This window comes from Mercenaria mercenaria, chromosome 7 (assembly GCF_021730395.1).
Source record: "Mercenaria mercenaria strain notata chromosome 7, MADL_Memer_1, whole genome shotgun sequence".
NCBI lineage: Eukaryota > Metazoa > Mollusca > Bivalvia > Venerida > Veneridae > Mercenaria > Mercenaria mercenaria.
Genome location: NC_069367.1, coordinates 6,726,766 through 6,741,172, shown reverse-complemented (window position 1 = coordinate 6,741,172; position 14,407 = coordinate 6,726,766). Strand labels below are relative to the sequence as shown.

Sequence of the window (14,407 nt, the reverse complement as noted above, 5' to 3'; positions counted from 1 at the left end):
TGGACATAATTATTAAGTTTCATGGTTCCGGCGAAATTAACTGTTTTGCGTGGACATGAAATCTTGGAATTTTAATTTTTAAGATAGAACTAGTGGGAAAAAATTTACATAAGTCTAACTTGTCTGAATTTAATTTCATGAATTAAAGGGCCTCCGTGACCGAGTGGTTAAGGTTGCTGACTTTGAATCACTTGCCCCTCATTGATGTGGGTTCAAGCCTCATGCTCGACGATGAATTCTTTATGTGAAGAGCCATCCAGTTGGCTTAAGGAAGGTCTCTGGTTCTACCCAGGTGCCCGACCTTGATAAATAATGCACGGAGGGGCACCTGGGGTCTTCAGGTGTTCCACCACCATCAAGGCTGGAAAGTCGCCATATGACCTATAAATGTGTCAGTGTGATGTTAAACCCAACAGAACAAAAGAAACGAATTCCATGAATTGATGCAGCCAAGAAATCCACCAAAATTAGTTCCAAATCAATGTCAGCTTTTCACAACTTGTTTAAATCTAGAACAAATGAGCCGCGCCATGGGAAAACCAACATAATAGCTTTGCGACCAGCATGGATCCAGACCAGCCTGCGCATCCGCGCAGTCTGGTCATGATCCATGCTGTTCGCTAACAGTTTCTCCAATTCCAATAGGCTTTAAAAGTGAACAGCATGGATCCTGACCAGACTGCGCTTATTCGCAGGCTGGTCTGGATCCATGCTGGTCGCAAACCCACTTTGTTGATTTTCTCACGGCGTGGCTCAAATATTTGAAATACTTGATTGCAGCATGAGTGCAGCATCAATTGACTGACATGAAAGATGAATGTTTATAAGTTTGGTTATAGTTTGCATCATTATAAACTTTATTTCTGTCTGCATTTTGCAGCTATAGGTTTGTTTCAAATGTATTTTGAGCACTGCCACTGGTATAGCAAAAACTGTCTTCATGCATTGTCATCTCATGAATTTTTTGTTGGCTGAAAAACATTTTATTACATACGTATTATAAAATTTGTCCAGTTATTTGTAATAGGACCTTAAGCGTAAATACTTTTCCGTATTGACGTTCGGATTTGTTATTTTTATATGATGTCTGTTTCGACGTGTATCATCAAGTTAAAATATTTGTTTACAACATTTTATACGCCAAAAGGGACGTATTATGTTTTGACCCTGATGTCTGTCCGTCTGTTAGCAGTTTTATGTCCACTCTATAACTCTTGAACCCCTTGAAGGATTTGGAAAACACTTGACACAAATGTTCACCACATTGAGGCAATGTGCAGAGCCCATGTTTTGGATGGCTCGCTTCAAGGTCAAAGTCACACTTAGAGGTCAAAGGTCATATGACTTTGTTTCAAGTCCGCTCTTTAACTCTTGAACTGCTTGAAGAATTTTGATAAAACTTAGGAATGCACAGATGTTTCCCACATCCAGACGCCTTGTAGAGCGCATGTTTTGGATGGCTTGCTTCAAGGTCAAGGTCACACTAAGGGCTCAAAGGTCACACCTTCGGGTGTATATTGCTCTGCATATTGGTGCTCTTGTCAATTTTGCTGTGGCTGAGAAAGAAATTAGCATCATTTGTGTCATATCGGTAAGAGTTAATGTGTATGTAATAGAAAGAATATTAGCTTTTAAGGGTAAAAATGTGCAACAGTTTGTTAGCGCAATATCGGTAATATTGTGCCACTACAGTTGCGCAATATTTCTGCTGCAGAACTGGTATATTTTTCTCAATACAAAGCTACTGAGCTACAAATATACCCCAAGCTTTCTTCCATCCATTGCTTTAGTGCAGCTTTCTCTTAAAGTATTCCAAATGCATGAATTTACTTCAAACTTTTGAATACTTAATGCAAGTTTCTTTTAGCATTCTGCCACATTTATATAATTAAATTTTGATATTTTCTAAAGTATAGAGAATATGAAGTTGATTAAGTCTTCCATTATTGTTGTCTGAAATGTTGGCAGCTTTAGTCTTGAAAGGCTGCTTTATTTTTGTAGTTTTGGTCAAAGACTTTCTTATATTTCGTGTAACTAGCCTTGGAGTTGTAAGCTTTGATAATTGGATAAAATGAGTGCAGTGGGAAATGTTTTATGTAAAACTATAGGAATAAAGAGAAACAGGGAAATCTGGTATTTTTTATAATACGGTGAAATGATTTTAGAAAGGTGATGCATGTTTATTAACCCTTACCATGCTAAATTTCTATAATGGACTGGTCCATCTTCCAATTTGGGCAGTACCATTTATCATTTGAAGGGGTGTTTACTAAAAATTTACTGACTGAATAGCGAACAGTGCAGACCATGATCAGACTGCACGGATGTGCAGGCTGATCTTGGTCTGCACTGGTCGCAAAGGCAGAATCACTTGCCGCCAGCGAGCTAAGAGTTAATTAAATTTTAAATTTTACAGTTGTCAGGTACTTGAAGGAGTACCTGCGAAAATCAGGGATCATGAGTTTCAAGCCCCTCTTTTACTACAAAAATAATCATCTTTGGGATAAGAGTTTCATGTATGGTTGCTTTTTACGTCAGGCAGTCTAAAGCAGCAAGGAACCATCTAGACTTATAGAGTCTTTTGTATCTTGCACTTAAATTACTAACAGACTTACGGAGGAGTCCCCAATATAGTTTACAACAGGCCAGTAAATAAGCTTATGAATGCATCAAGGATTATAAAACTTAGATTCATTCATAGAATTGTAGCCAGTTGGTTAGGACAATTTCAGAATAAAACTAACCTTGTGTCAGATTTAACTAGATATGCATGTATAATTTTACAGATGGAAAGCACTTGTGATTTTGAAGATTTTTTTAGGCGGGGGAGGGGTGGGGTTGTTGAATTAAAAAAAAAATGCTTTTTAAGTCAGTTTTTCAGTGCTTTGCAGCTAGGAATTAAAAAATCAACCTGAGAAACTGCTATGGAATTCTGATGTAAGGGAGGTATTTTTGCTGAGAAAAAAATAGTAAAAATAAAAAACTGAACAAAAGTTGATCATGGACAAGTGCTTTAACCCCCAACCCCTTCCCCCTCTTGAAGACAGGTATTCGAGAATTATGTAATAGAAAACTAAATGTTAATCTTCTGTATGAGGCTAATAACAGAGTTAGATACTGTAAAATCATTTGACTTTGCGGGTATGAGATTTCGTGGAGTTTTGTTTTCTTTTCTTTTCTAGAAAAAATTCTATTTCGTGGGAACATGAATTAAAATAGTCGGAATTTTCTTTGTTCGTTGGGATTGATGCAACCACATAATCCATGAAAATTTGTCCCCGACAAATATCAATGATTTCACAGAAATGTACATTGTATCTTCTAATACTAACCAGCTGCATCGGTTCTGTACTACAAGATGTGTTCTACATAGATGGTAAAGTTATGGTAAAGTTACATACCATGCCAACTATCCTGATTGTCACTAGTTACTTAGATTTGATACAAACTTGTACACTCTAGATGTCCCCTTTCCACCAAAGAATTGACTGTTGCATAAAAGACTGTTGCATAAAAAAATATGGTTTTGGAAACTGGTTGCATGGGCTATCATGGTGAATTTTTTTTTATCTTCATGGTTTTAATGCATGGAACATTTGAAAATTCTGGAATGTATGGTTGAAATGTTTATGAAGGAGTGATTCTTTAGTAAGTGTCATCGTAAAAGGCACAAACACAGAGTCTCATGCAGTGTCAACAATCAGAAGATTATGTAAATGCTAAAAATATGTTTCGCTGTTCATTTGATTTTATATGTCAGTTTAATGCAAGTCTGAAAGGTTAGATATTATTCTTTAAATGAAATGTCGGTGTAGCTTATTACTGCAAAAGTAACTTTATATTTTTGTGAAAATGTATTGAACAAATATACATTGTAATTATCTTTTATCTTTCATTTCTGTTTCAGTTGCGAATCCTTTCGGAGGCAGTAGTAATACGTCATTAACTTCACAGTCTTCTATGGGTGTTTCACACGCCCCGAATGCTAATCCGTTCGGGGGCCAGCCGGCAGTGGGCCAAGGTGGATTTGGTGCGTTCGGGGCACAAAATACTGCAGTATCTCAAAATGCAGGATTTGGACAATTTGGTACTCCTGCAAGCACAGCAGGCGCAGGTTTTGGACAGTTTGGTACGCCAGCTAACTCAGCTGGGGCAGGCTTCGGTCAGTTTGGAACCCCTGCTAGTACTGGGGGAGGATTTGGACAATTTGGTGCGGTACAGAATGGTGGCTTTGGTGCTAACACTTCCGCAAGTGGATTTGGAGGTGCTCAGACAAATGTATCGGCTGGGTTTGGGGCTCAGCAGGGCTTCCCAGCTGGACAGACAGGGTTTGGTGGACAGCCACAGCAGCAAGGAGGTTTTGGCGCAATGCCAGGGGCTGGCTTCGGAGGTCAGCAAGGTCAAGGGTTTCCACAGCAACAGGCAGGGTTTGGAGGTCAGCCTGCACAAATGCAAGGATTTGGTGGGGCTCCTGCAGGAGGAGGCTGGGGTCAGATGCCAGCTTCATCAGCTACAGTAAACCCATTTATGGTTGGTTTATAGATCTTTCCTATCGTATATGAATTTAAAAATAGAATGCTTAAATAATTTGTAAGATGTGTGCTAATAAAGAGTATAAAAAATTCATTTCAGTAAGAAACTTGGAAGTATGTAATGCTAGGATTGCTAAAATTAATATTCATGAATTAGCTGTAGACAAAAACAGATATTAAGATAGTGAACCGGATACGTCACTTTCCATGTGATTTTCTTGTTAGGTAGTTCAGCATTCTTTGGATGTAAATGTAGCTCTAAGCGAATGTGACTTACCGTAAAAACTTGAGAATACTAAAATATCATACAGATGATATGAGCCGCGCCATGAGAAAACCAACATAGTGTGTTTGTGACCACCAGTCTGCGCATCTGCGTAGTCTGGTCAGGATCCATGCTGTTCGCTTTCAAAGCCTATTGAAATTAGAGAAACCAATAATGAACAGTATGGATCCTGACAGACTGCGCGGATGCGCAGGCTGGTCTGGATCCATGCTGGTCGAAAATGCACTATGTTGGTTTTCTCATGGTGTGGCTCATATGTTATTTTCCAGTTTTCATTTCCAGTCCGCTACCTTAAAAGTAAATGGTTTGTGTTAAATTATTAAAATCGTTTAACAACCTGGATGTTTTCTTTTATTTCTCCAGAGATGTGTTTTACATTAGGTAATGAATATTTATTTGCCTATCTGGCAAGTAGGACTACAATTTGATAGTTAAAAAGTAAAAATCAAAAAGGAAAAAAGGGAAGAAAAAGTTAACTGCATATTGTAAGATAATCTAATTGCCGTAAATTTCAGCTGCAAATAAAAAGACAAATACTAACCGTAGAACATTCTATTTTTCAGTCGACAGCACAGCAATACTCTGCGGCACCAAAAACGGGGGCGACAAACCCATTCTTGTGATACTCAGTACAGACACTAGCGGAACCCTAGTGATATAACGTTTATATTTATAGCTAGGATATTACATTACATAACAAGGAACTGAATATAAATTGGCAATGTCTGTTCTACCAAACATTGGTTTTGGGTTTTCCGGGTGACATGCCATTTTTTATTCGACATCGGTACCAGTTCATTGGGTCAATATCGTCATCATCATGATCATCAGCCGAGAGGATTGTTCTCGTTTACGATGATTGATTATTCATATCGCAGCTCTAACTCCAAGGTCGTCATAAAGTTGCAGGGGATAGATTTGAAGCCACAGTTGAAAATTAAGAAAAGTGCAATGGAAGGCTGCTGTAGATTACTGGGTCCGGAGGAGACTGCTCAACCAGCGGTATACAGCGCCGGAATGATAACTCAAACCGTGTTATTTTGAATTGAACAAAGTCCTTTCTTGAAAACAAGAAAGGATAGCAAATTCTTGTTGTTCTGATAAATTATTTAGGAAGGAGTTAAGAAAGCTCCTGGTATCAGTTTTGTTGTTCTGTTAATTACTTATGTTCATTTTATGTTCAGCGTATATTGTACAACTTCATTATCAGATTATAAATTTATCAAATTTATCATTTTATGCTTCGATTCAAAATGTTATTTTCTTGGAGGTTTGTTCATCAATCAAATATGCAGATGATCTTTTTAATTGTTACAATGAATTTGTCATTTGCTTTTTTTTGACCAAATAATTTCTTCTGCCTCTGATGTTACACACTTACTAATAACTCACTGCGACTGCTTACATAATAATATATGTATCCAAACGTCAAAGAGGTTGTAATATTGCACATAAAAGTTAACACAAGTTACTGTAGTGGTTGAAGGGAAAAAGTGCAGTGCCATTTCTGCATGGGAGAAGGATAGGATTTTGGTATGCACAGTCTAGTGACAAATCTGGTCAAAGGTTACAAAACAAAGAGTTTGGAGACCAGTCTCTGAATGCAGTTTTCTCATTGGTCAATTTCTGGCACATCTCAAAATCAACCAATCAGGTGCTTGGATTTTAGACTGGTCCCCAAACTTAAGTTTTATAACATAGAAGGGTTTTCTCATCATTGTGAATATTCAACACCCTTACCCTGCTATATTTCTATAATGGACTGGTCCATCTTTCAATTTGGACAGTACCACTTAGTCTTCAAAGGGGTTTTCACTGAAAATTTACTGACTGAATAGCGAACAGTGCAGACCATGATCAGACTGCACGGATGTGCAGGCTGATCTTGGTCTGCACTGGTCGCAAAGGCAGAATCATCTGCCGCCAGCAGGCTAAGGGTTAAACATCAAATGATGTATCATTTGAAAACATACTTTTTCACTCTTTTTTTTTTTCAGTGTTTAAAGTAAATACCATTTAATGCATTTTGTGACAATCCAAACATAAGCATTCTAGTATGGTCAGCTAACTTAGTATTTTTTTATGTCTAAAAATTTAAGATCAAACTATATTGGCTAGTGGAATTTTCTGTTAAATTATTAATATTTAGCACTGCCTCTTATGCTTTCTTAGTAGTTTTATGTAATCAGAATGATGAAGGTCACATCGATAGGCTGAAGAATATACGTCTTGTGATAGACCTTTGATAAAGATTTCTTCATGAGAAAAAAGAAAATTTGCAACATTTGAATGTGTGTTACTTTAAAGCTGGCAGCTTGAATTAGCGTACAGTAAAACTGATCTCTTAATATAATTAAAATAATTTCTTTTGCAATAATGAAGCACCTGTGACTAAACCATTAAACTGGGATGTATTGAAAAAAAAATCGGATGTTTTAAGTACAGTTTTAAAGATATAAACAAGAGAAGTTTCTAATAAACATAATTAGACTGAAACCAATTGCCATTTTTCAGGACAGTTTCATACTTTCAAATATTCTGCTTTTTCATAACGTAGCCAAACATACAAGGGGGAAAAGTACTAAAAATTAAACTTAACATGTTCAGTTCTATATTTTTGATTTTTTTTTCCATTCTTTAGTCAAGGCAAACAATCCCGATTATCCATTTATTATTATAAAATTGATAAATGGTGCTTTTTTGTAGAACTTTTTTCAGACGTGTTAGATATTGGTTTTGGCTAGTCTGATGTGAGGAATATTGGTACAAAAATTCTTAATGGTGAAGGTATAGACATTTTTCAGAAGGAAGTCAGTTTTCATCCTTTTTTTGCCATTGTTGGTTCATTTATAGATAAAAGCTTCGTATTTTCTAGTGGGGTAATGACTAGTTTGGCAATGTGGGCATTTGTTTTTCAGTTGTCTTGCTTTAAAGATGTACTATGCTCACTTTTTACTGAACTATTTTATCATTGGATATTGATATACATGTAAGTCTAGAAAATCCTCACCAGATATTTTTAACTTTGTTAGATATATTAACTTACTGCATATTTAGAGCTAATATCACCTTTAAATGTCATATCTGGCGTCGGTCATTGTTTAAAAAAAAAATCCCTTATTTTCGTGGCATTATATATACATACTCAGTTTACTTAAACATGTATTAGTATTTAGTATTTCAAACATAACAAACAGTACTACACAAACCTGTCTGATTGTTTCAACATAGATACTTTGAATTTAATAATAATTATTTTTCAGAATTTTTGTTTATGAAATTTGAGTGTAATATATCTTTAAATACTGTTTTATGTTACAAGAATATAAGTTTAAAGTTCAGAGTGTAAACATTAACACATTTACATGTATATACCTACATATATACTGTAATTGCAGGGTCTGTTTAATAAGTGCTATTAATGGCTGCTTCTTGACGATAATTGTATAATGAAAACATTGTTAAATTAAACGTTTTATTGCAAGTCATTAGTGCTTCCAGTTAAATTTCCCATCTAATGCTGAAGTTTGTAAGGATAAAGAATATTCTCCCCTGTTGATTATTAAAGAAATTGATTTGGATTCTGTCGCAACTTAAGTGCAAAGAAAATGATTAACTGTTTCTTTATATTAATGTAGATAATCACTTATTGCGCTGAGAATATTAAGTTAATGCAGATAATCTCTTATTGCGCTGAGAATATATCAACTTTGCTTGGTGAGAAAATAAGAAATATACTGCCTAGCGATTGGGGATGTGGAGGGGAGGGGGAGGGGCTAATATTTCATGTCAATAAATAAACTAGAGTTGTTATTGTTTTTTGCTTGATGTACATATTAGTGTTATTTCATTGCCTCAAGAACAAATCTTGTCATTGGTATGGAAAGTATGCTGTATATTTAGGGTACTATTCCATGCCATGCTAACCTAAGTTTTCGCTTCACTCAAACTGCTTTAATAACGCTTATATTTGTACTGCTCACTTGGGAAGATGTTCATATATGAAATTTAATATATCACTCACTTTTGTGCATACATTGGATGGTGAAATGGACACAAAAACAACACGGCAGTGAGTATACATTAAGCTTATTTTACAACATAAAATTTATTAGGATTACAAAATAAAACATCCACAAAGGGGCTACGATGACATTTGACATCTTTAGACTATTTCAAAATTTCTACTATTAATAAAAGAGTTTGATATGGATTTAATAAGTAATATTCTGAATATGTTTTCATAGGCCTTTGGGTGATTAACCACTATGGATTTATAAGACAGTATTCTGTTTAAGCATGTACAGAAATATTGCTCTAAGTAAACAGCTTAATTTCCCTACCTGCTCTTAAATACCTCTATGAATTAAATTATTACATGACTCTTTATAAATCACCAGTCTATACTGGTAGTTTGTGCTGTATGACTGGTCGGTTTTTCGTTAAAACATGTTTACTGTACTATAAAGTCAGAGATAGTTTTTATGTCATGTAATAAAACACTTATTGAATGGTTTGCCAGTCAATAAGTGCATAATATGTTACTTTGTTGTAGTTTTTGCTTTGGTTTAAAAAAATTTGTCAGGCAGTAATAGCTTGAAGTTGACATAAAATATGTATTACTTGATATACAGTCTTACATAACACCAACTTACTAAGTTGACAATACTATTACACAACTGCCTGTCAAGTTGTCAGTCCATAGTTTGTGCTATTGACCGGTCAATAGTTCAATACTGTTCTGCTATACTACAGTCAATACTGGAGAAAAAAACTTCAAAATTTATAATTTATCTGATCTCATGCTTTAAAACTCTTATTAGATGGCTTTGCGACTGATTGTCAAAAACTATTAGCACTTGGTCCTTTGGACACAAACATTTAACTTTTGACTGTTGACCGGCAAGCCATTTAATGAGTGTATACTTTATATTATTCCTAATGCAGTTTAATAAAAAGTTCAGGCTGATTAGCTAATAAATACTCCTTTTGACATGATATTTTTTCTGTTTCTGTTTAATATTCAATTTTGCATAATTTGAAAAAAATAACAGTAAATTATTTAAAACAAAAAATTGATAAAAATAGCTTTGAAGTCATATTGAATTAATTGTCACCTCAGTGCAGAAAGTAGTTAACTGTTTCTGTGTGTAAATGCAGTTAACCACTTTGTGCCCTGAAGTGATGATTTTTTCACCTTATATTTTAGTCTTGTAATCTACATCCTAAAAGTCAATCTGTAACAGCTATTCTAGTATAAAATATATTAAACATTTTGTATATTGATCATTAACAACACCTCATATCTGTTATTAGGCACAGTGATGTTAAAATTGTATAGCAGAGAAAAAAAAACTTGATCATTTTGCATATCTTAGTCTTTGCAAAAAATGATTGTAATGAAAAAAAAGGTGATTAATCAGCAACAAGTTTTATATGGGAGATCTTAGCTTGGGCACAGTGTATTTTGTTTTAAACAGTTTTTTATTTTTGTGTAAAATATTCTGTGTAAAGGTAAGAAATTCTAAATACAGGTATGTTTATATTCATATTACATAATTTGTAAATAAAAACATTCCCATTGATAATGGTGTGTTAATTTCGGTATGGGCCAAATAAGTTTTAAGTTTATGCCATATTCAGTGTAGCCATATAGGCCATGCAAATTAATGACTTGGTTCTAGGTTAAGTAGCTCCAATTTTCGTAAGTTTCAGCATTTCATCTTGGCAAATGACACAAATATTTTGACGCTAACTACAACTGGGTTATGAAATATAATAATTAAATTATCAGTATACAGGTACTCCTTCCATACAGTACATTTTCACGAAAAAATCTAAAAATGTGATCTGTAATTTTCTTTTGCTGTCAAGTTTGTAAAGTTTACTGTTTCATATACTGAACTGCTGTGAATGTTTACATTTGATACGTAATTAAATAAAGTACCACAAGGCTTTTATGTTAACCCTTGTCATGCTGGACACGATTGATTCTGCCTTTGCGACCAGTGTAGATCATGATCAGCCTGCACATCCATGCAGTCTGATCATGATCTGCACTGTTTGCCATTCAGTCAGTATCTTTTTTGGTAAGCACCCCTTTTAACAGCTAATGGTACTGTCCAAATTGAAAGATTGACAAGTTCATTATAGAAATTTAGCAGGGTTAGGGTAAAAAGCATATAAAGCAGCTGTCCAAATAGAAAGCATTCATATGATATAATGATGAATAGAAAAGCATGATTTTCAGTTGTGCACATGAACTTATATTATCAACGCCATAAAGGGAGGTAATTAAAAATAGTAGATTCAGAAATACTTCCTACTATTAAACCAAATATTCAAACCTTCGACAAAGATGTTAGAAAAAAATTATCGAAAGTAAGATTTAGTAAAACATGAGTGTGCTTTATGTACATAACGAAATGCGGCAGCCACATGATCAAAGTCATTGAGCCTCAAAATGTTAAGATATTAAACATGTGAAAAAAAAAACAGATTATCCTAGAGCCTGATCATTAATTTGCATCACCTGGATTTTATCATTTTGTATGCTTGCTTGTGTAAATTAAGCATGAGGCCAGACAGAACAGTTTATTTGTTTGCTATAATTTGAGCCACAAATTGGCATTTGATTAATTGGTCTAGCGTAATATTTGTTTATATTAGACTATGAATTTTATTGCAGGGAATAAAAGGGCCAATAGATAAATGATTTATTGAAATATGTAGTTATAGTTTCACAGAAAGGGAATCGTAAATGTTAAACAAAACGCTTCAGTTATTTAATGTAGAAAATTTAAGTAAACTCAGATGGAAAGATTCTGTAACAGCAAACAAATAAATTTAACGACTTGTCCAGTTGTCACTTTAACTGGTGACCACTGTAACTGGTCGTCTCTAAATGGTGGCCACCATAACATATCAGCAATAGAAATTGAGTCAGAAGTTTTTAACAAAGTTCTCATTTATCTGGAAATTTTCTAGTAAATGTTATGTAAATTTACACTGCATGCTTCAACTTCACTTACTTTTTGATGATGTAAAAATAGAATTCCTTGTTTATTGCCCAAGTTAAACAGATAGAAATTGTAATTTGTATGACAACATTGCATAGTTACGTTGCTCAACAGATAGACAAAATAAAGAAAATGAAAATATATCTAGTATGCTGCCCAGCAAATAGACAGAATGAGGAAAATGAAAAAAAAAATGTGTAATGCCTAGTTACGATTAATTACCAAGTCTGATAAAAAAAAAATGATGAAAATATAAGGTAATATTCTTGTACTATTTTAAAAAAATTTTGATAAACAAAAATGTTTTAATATAAATATAACACAAGTGTTTTAATATAAATATAACACAATAACAAAAGTGTTTTAATATAAATATAACACAAGAAAGTGTTTGAGCTTCAGTTAATTTGTATTGTAGCAAAAATGGAACTACTGTATTTTAGGACAAATGAAAAATATTGCCGAATGCTTAAATGTATAAATTTGCATGAAAGTTAAGTATGCCTTAAAAAAATCAAGATAAAATGTGTTTGCCCTGATTTGTTTTTAGGTGAAGCATATTTTTTTCTCATGCTTTTATCTATTAGTAGGCTTTACTTGAACAAAAGTTGTTATACACTGCAGGTATAACCCTTACCCTGCTAGATTTCCATTAAATGTTAAAAGGGGTGCTTTCCGAAAAGAGTGGCAAACAGTGCAGACCATGGTCAGACTGCACGGATATGCAGGCTGATCTTGGTCTGCACTGGTCGCAAAGGCAGAATCAGTTGCCGCCAGCAGGTTAAGGGTTAAGCAACAATATTTTCATTGATTTTCAAACATATTTTCCAGGGCATTGGAAATCAGACTTTTGTTTGTTTGGAATTTTAAACTTTATATCTTAAGACATTAGAGTTGTGCTGTTTTGCATGGCTGAGTATTGTGTTTAGTATGAATTTTATTGAACATTTGGTCATAGCTTTAACTTACTTGGTTCGAAAGAGATAAAAATTGTGTTGATTTATGAAAACTGCGGACAGGGAAGGGCAAACATATTTCTTTTATGAACAAGGTATTAGGAACATATTTATTTTATGGACAGCCTTAGCCTCCATTTATCTTGTTATTATCTTATGTTATTTGTGATATGTTTATTGTAGCCTCTAAGTCTGAATAAAATTTGAAATTTTTACAGGATTTTATTGTAATTTCTGCAGTGAAGAAATCTCCAGACTGAACCTGCCAAGTTGAAGGTGAAATCTGCGGATACAGCCTTGTCACTGGTCAATTTCAAACTTGTGCTCAGGGACAACAAATCAGATATTGGAGTTTTAAGACTCCGTTTTTAGCTCACCTGTCACATAGTGACAAGGTGAGCTTTTGTGATCACCCTTTGTCCGTCGTCAGTCCGTGCGTCCGTCCGTCAACAATTTCTTGTCTGCACAATAGAGGTTTCATTTATGGTTTTATTTTAACCAAAGTGGCACACAACTTGTATCACCATAAGATCTCAGTTCCTCTCTTGAACTGGTCAGATCCCAATATGGGTTCAATAGCAGCTTTATTTATGATTTGATTTTTACCAAACTGGCACACAACCTATATCACCATAAGTTCTTGGTACCTTTCTTGAACTGGCCAGATTCCATTATGGGTTCTAGAGTTATGGCCCCTGAAAGGGCCAGAATTAGCTATTTTGACCTTGTATGCATAATAGCAGCTTCATTTATGATTTTATTTTAACCAAACTTGCACACAACTTGTCTCACCACAAGATCTTGGTTCCTTTCTTGAACTGGCCAGATTCCATCATGGGTTCCAGAGATATGGCCCCTGAAAAGTCCAAAATTGGCTATTTTGGCTTTTGCAGCCATATAGAGACTTCATTTATGGTTTTATTTGATACAAACTTCCAAAATATCTTCAACAACAATAATTCTTGGATTCCATGAAAAATCAGATCCAATCGTAGGTTTCAGTTATTTTATATCTGATTACCTCCCCTGATTGTAATCAAAATGGATTTATATCAGTAAGTACTTATAGGACTTTTTTGAAATTTCATTATTGTCATTAGCTGGACTGAGACAATCAGGGTAGGTAACTATGGACTGATTTTATGTCAAATTACCTCCCTTTATTTCAAATTAAAATGGGGTATATCTCCATAACTAATGAAGATATTGATCTGAAATTTCATTTATGTCAACAGATTTATTTGGCAGATCCTTCTTTTGTTCACTTACAATATATTTTTTTTTAATTACTTCCCCTTTACATTACTATAAATATCTTATTTTTAGTAACATTTTTATTATTGGCTGTAGTGAAAAACCGAGACCACTTTTCTGTGGTACAATATGGATGGTACCTCCAATTTTTAGGTGTATTTTGACATATCTATACCTTGTAAGAATTGCTTTTTCTTTTTGGTTAAATTCCTTCCCTTTGTTGTTCCTGTCCTTTGGACTTTCTGAGGACCTTCTTGTCCTCAAGTGCATTGATAACAGGTGAGCGATATAGGGCCATCATGGCCCTCTTGTATAACATTGAGGCCCAAACATTTGCTGCGGCCATATTAATATTTTCTG

The 14,407-nt window shown here is 34.4% G+C and overlaps 1 protein-coding gene across 6 annotated transcripts in view; it reads left to right on the top strand.

Annotated features, from left to right (window-relative positions):
- Positions 1-13,006, top strand: part of LOC123554975 (arf-GAP domain and FG repeat-containing protein 1-like) — a 48,533-nt gene extending 35,527 nt beyond the window's left edge. For all 6 annotated transcript variants that reach the window (XM_045345443.2, XM_045345442.2, XM_053547461.1 and 3 more), the window contains 2 exons: positions 3,908-4,530; positions 5,382-13,006. In XM_045345443.2, the coding sequence (XP_045201378.2) occupies positions 3,908-4,530; positions 5,382-5,441 (683 nt within the window). In that variant the 3' untranslated portion in view covers positions 5,442-13,006. The remainder of the gene's footprint in view (positions 1-3,907; positions 4,531-5,381) is intronic.
- Positions 13,007-14,407: the final 1,401 nt, after the last annotated feature.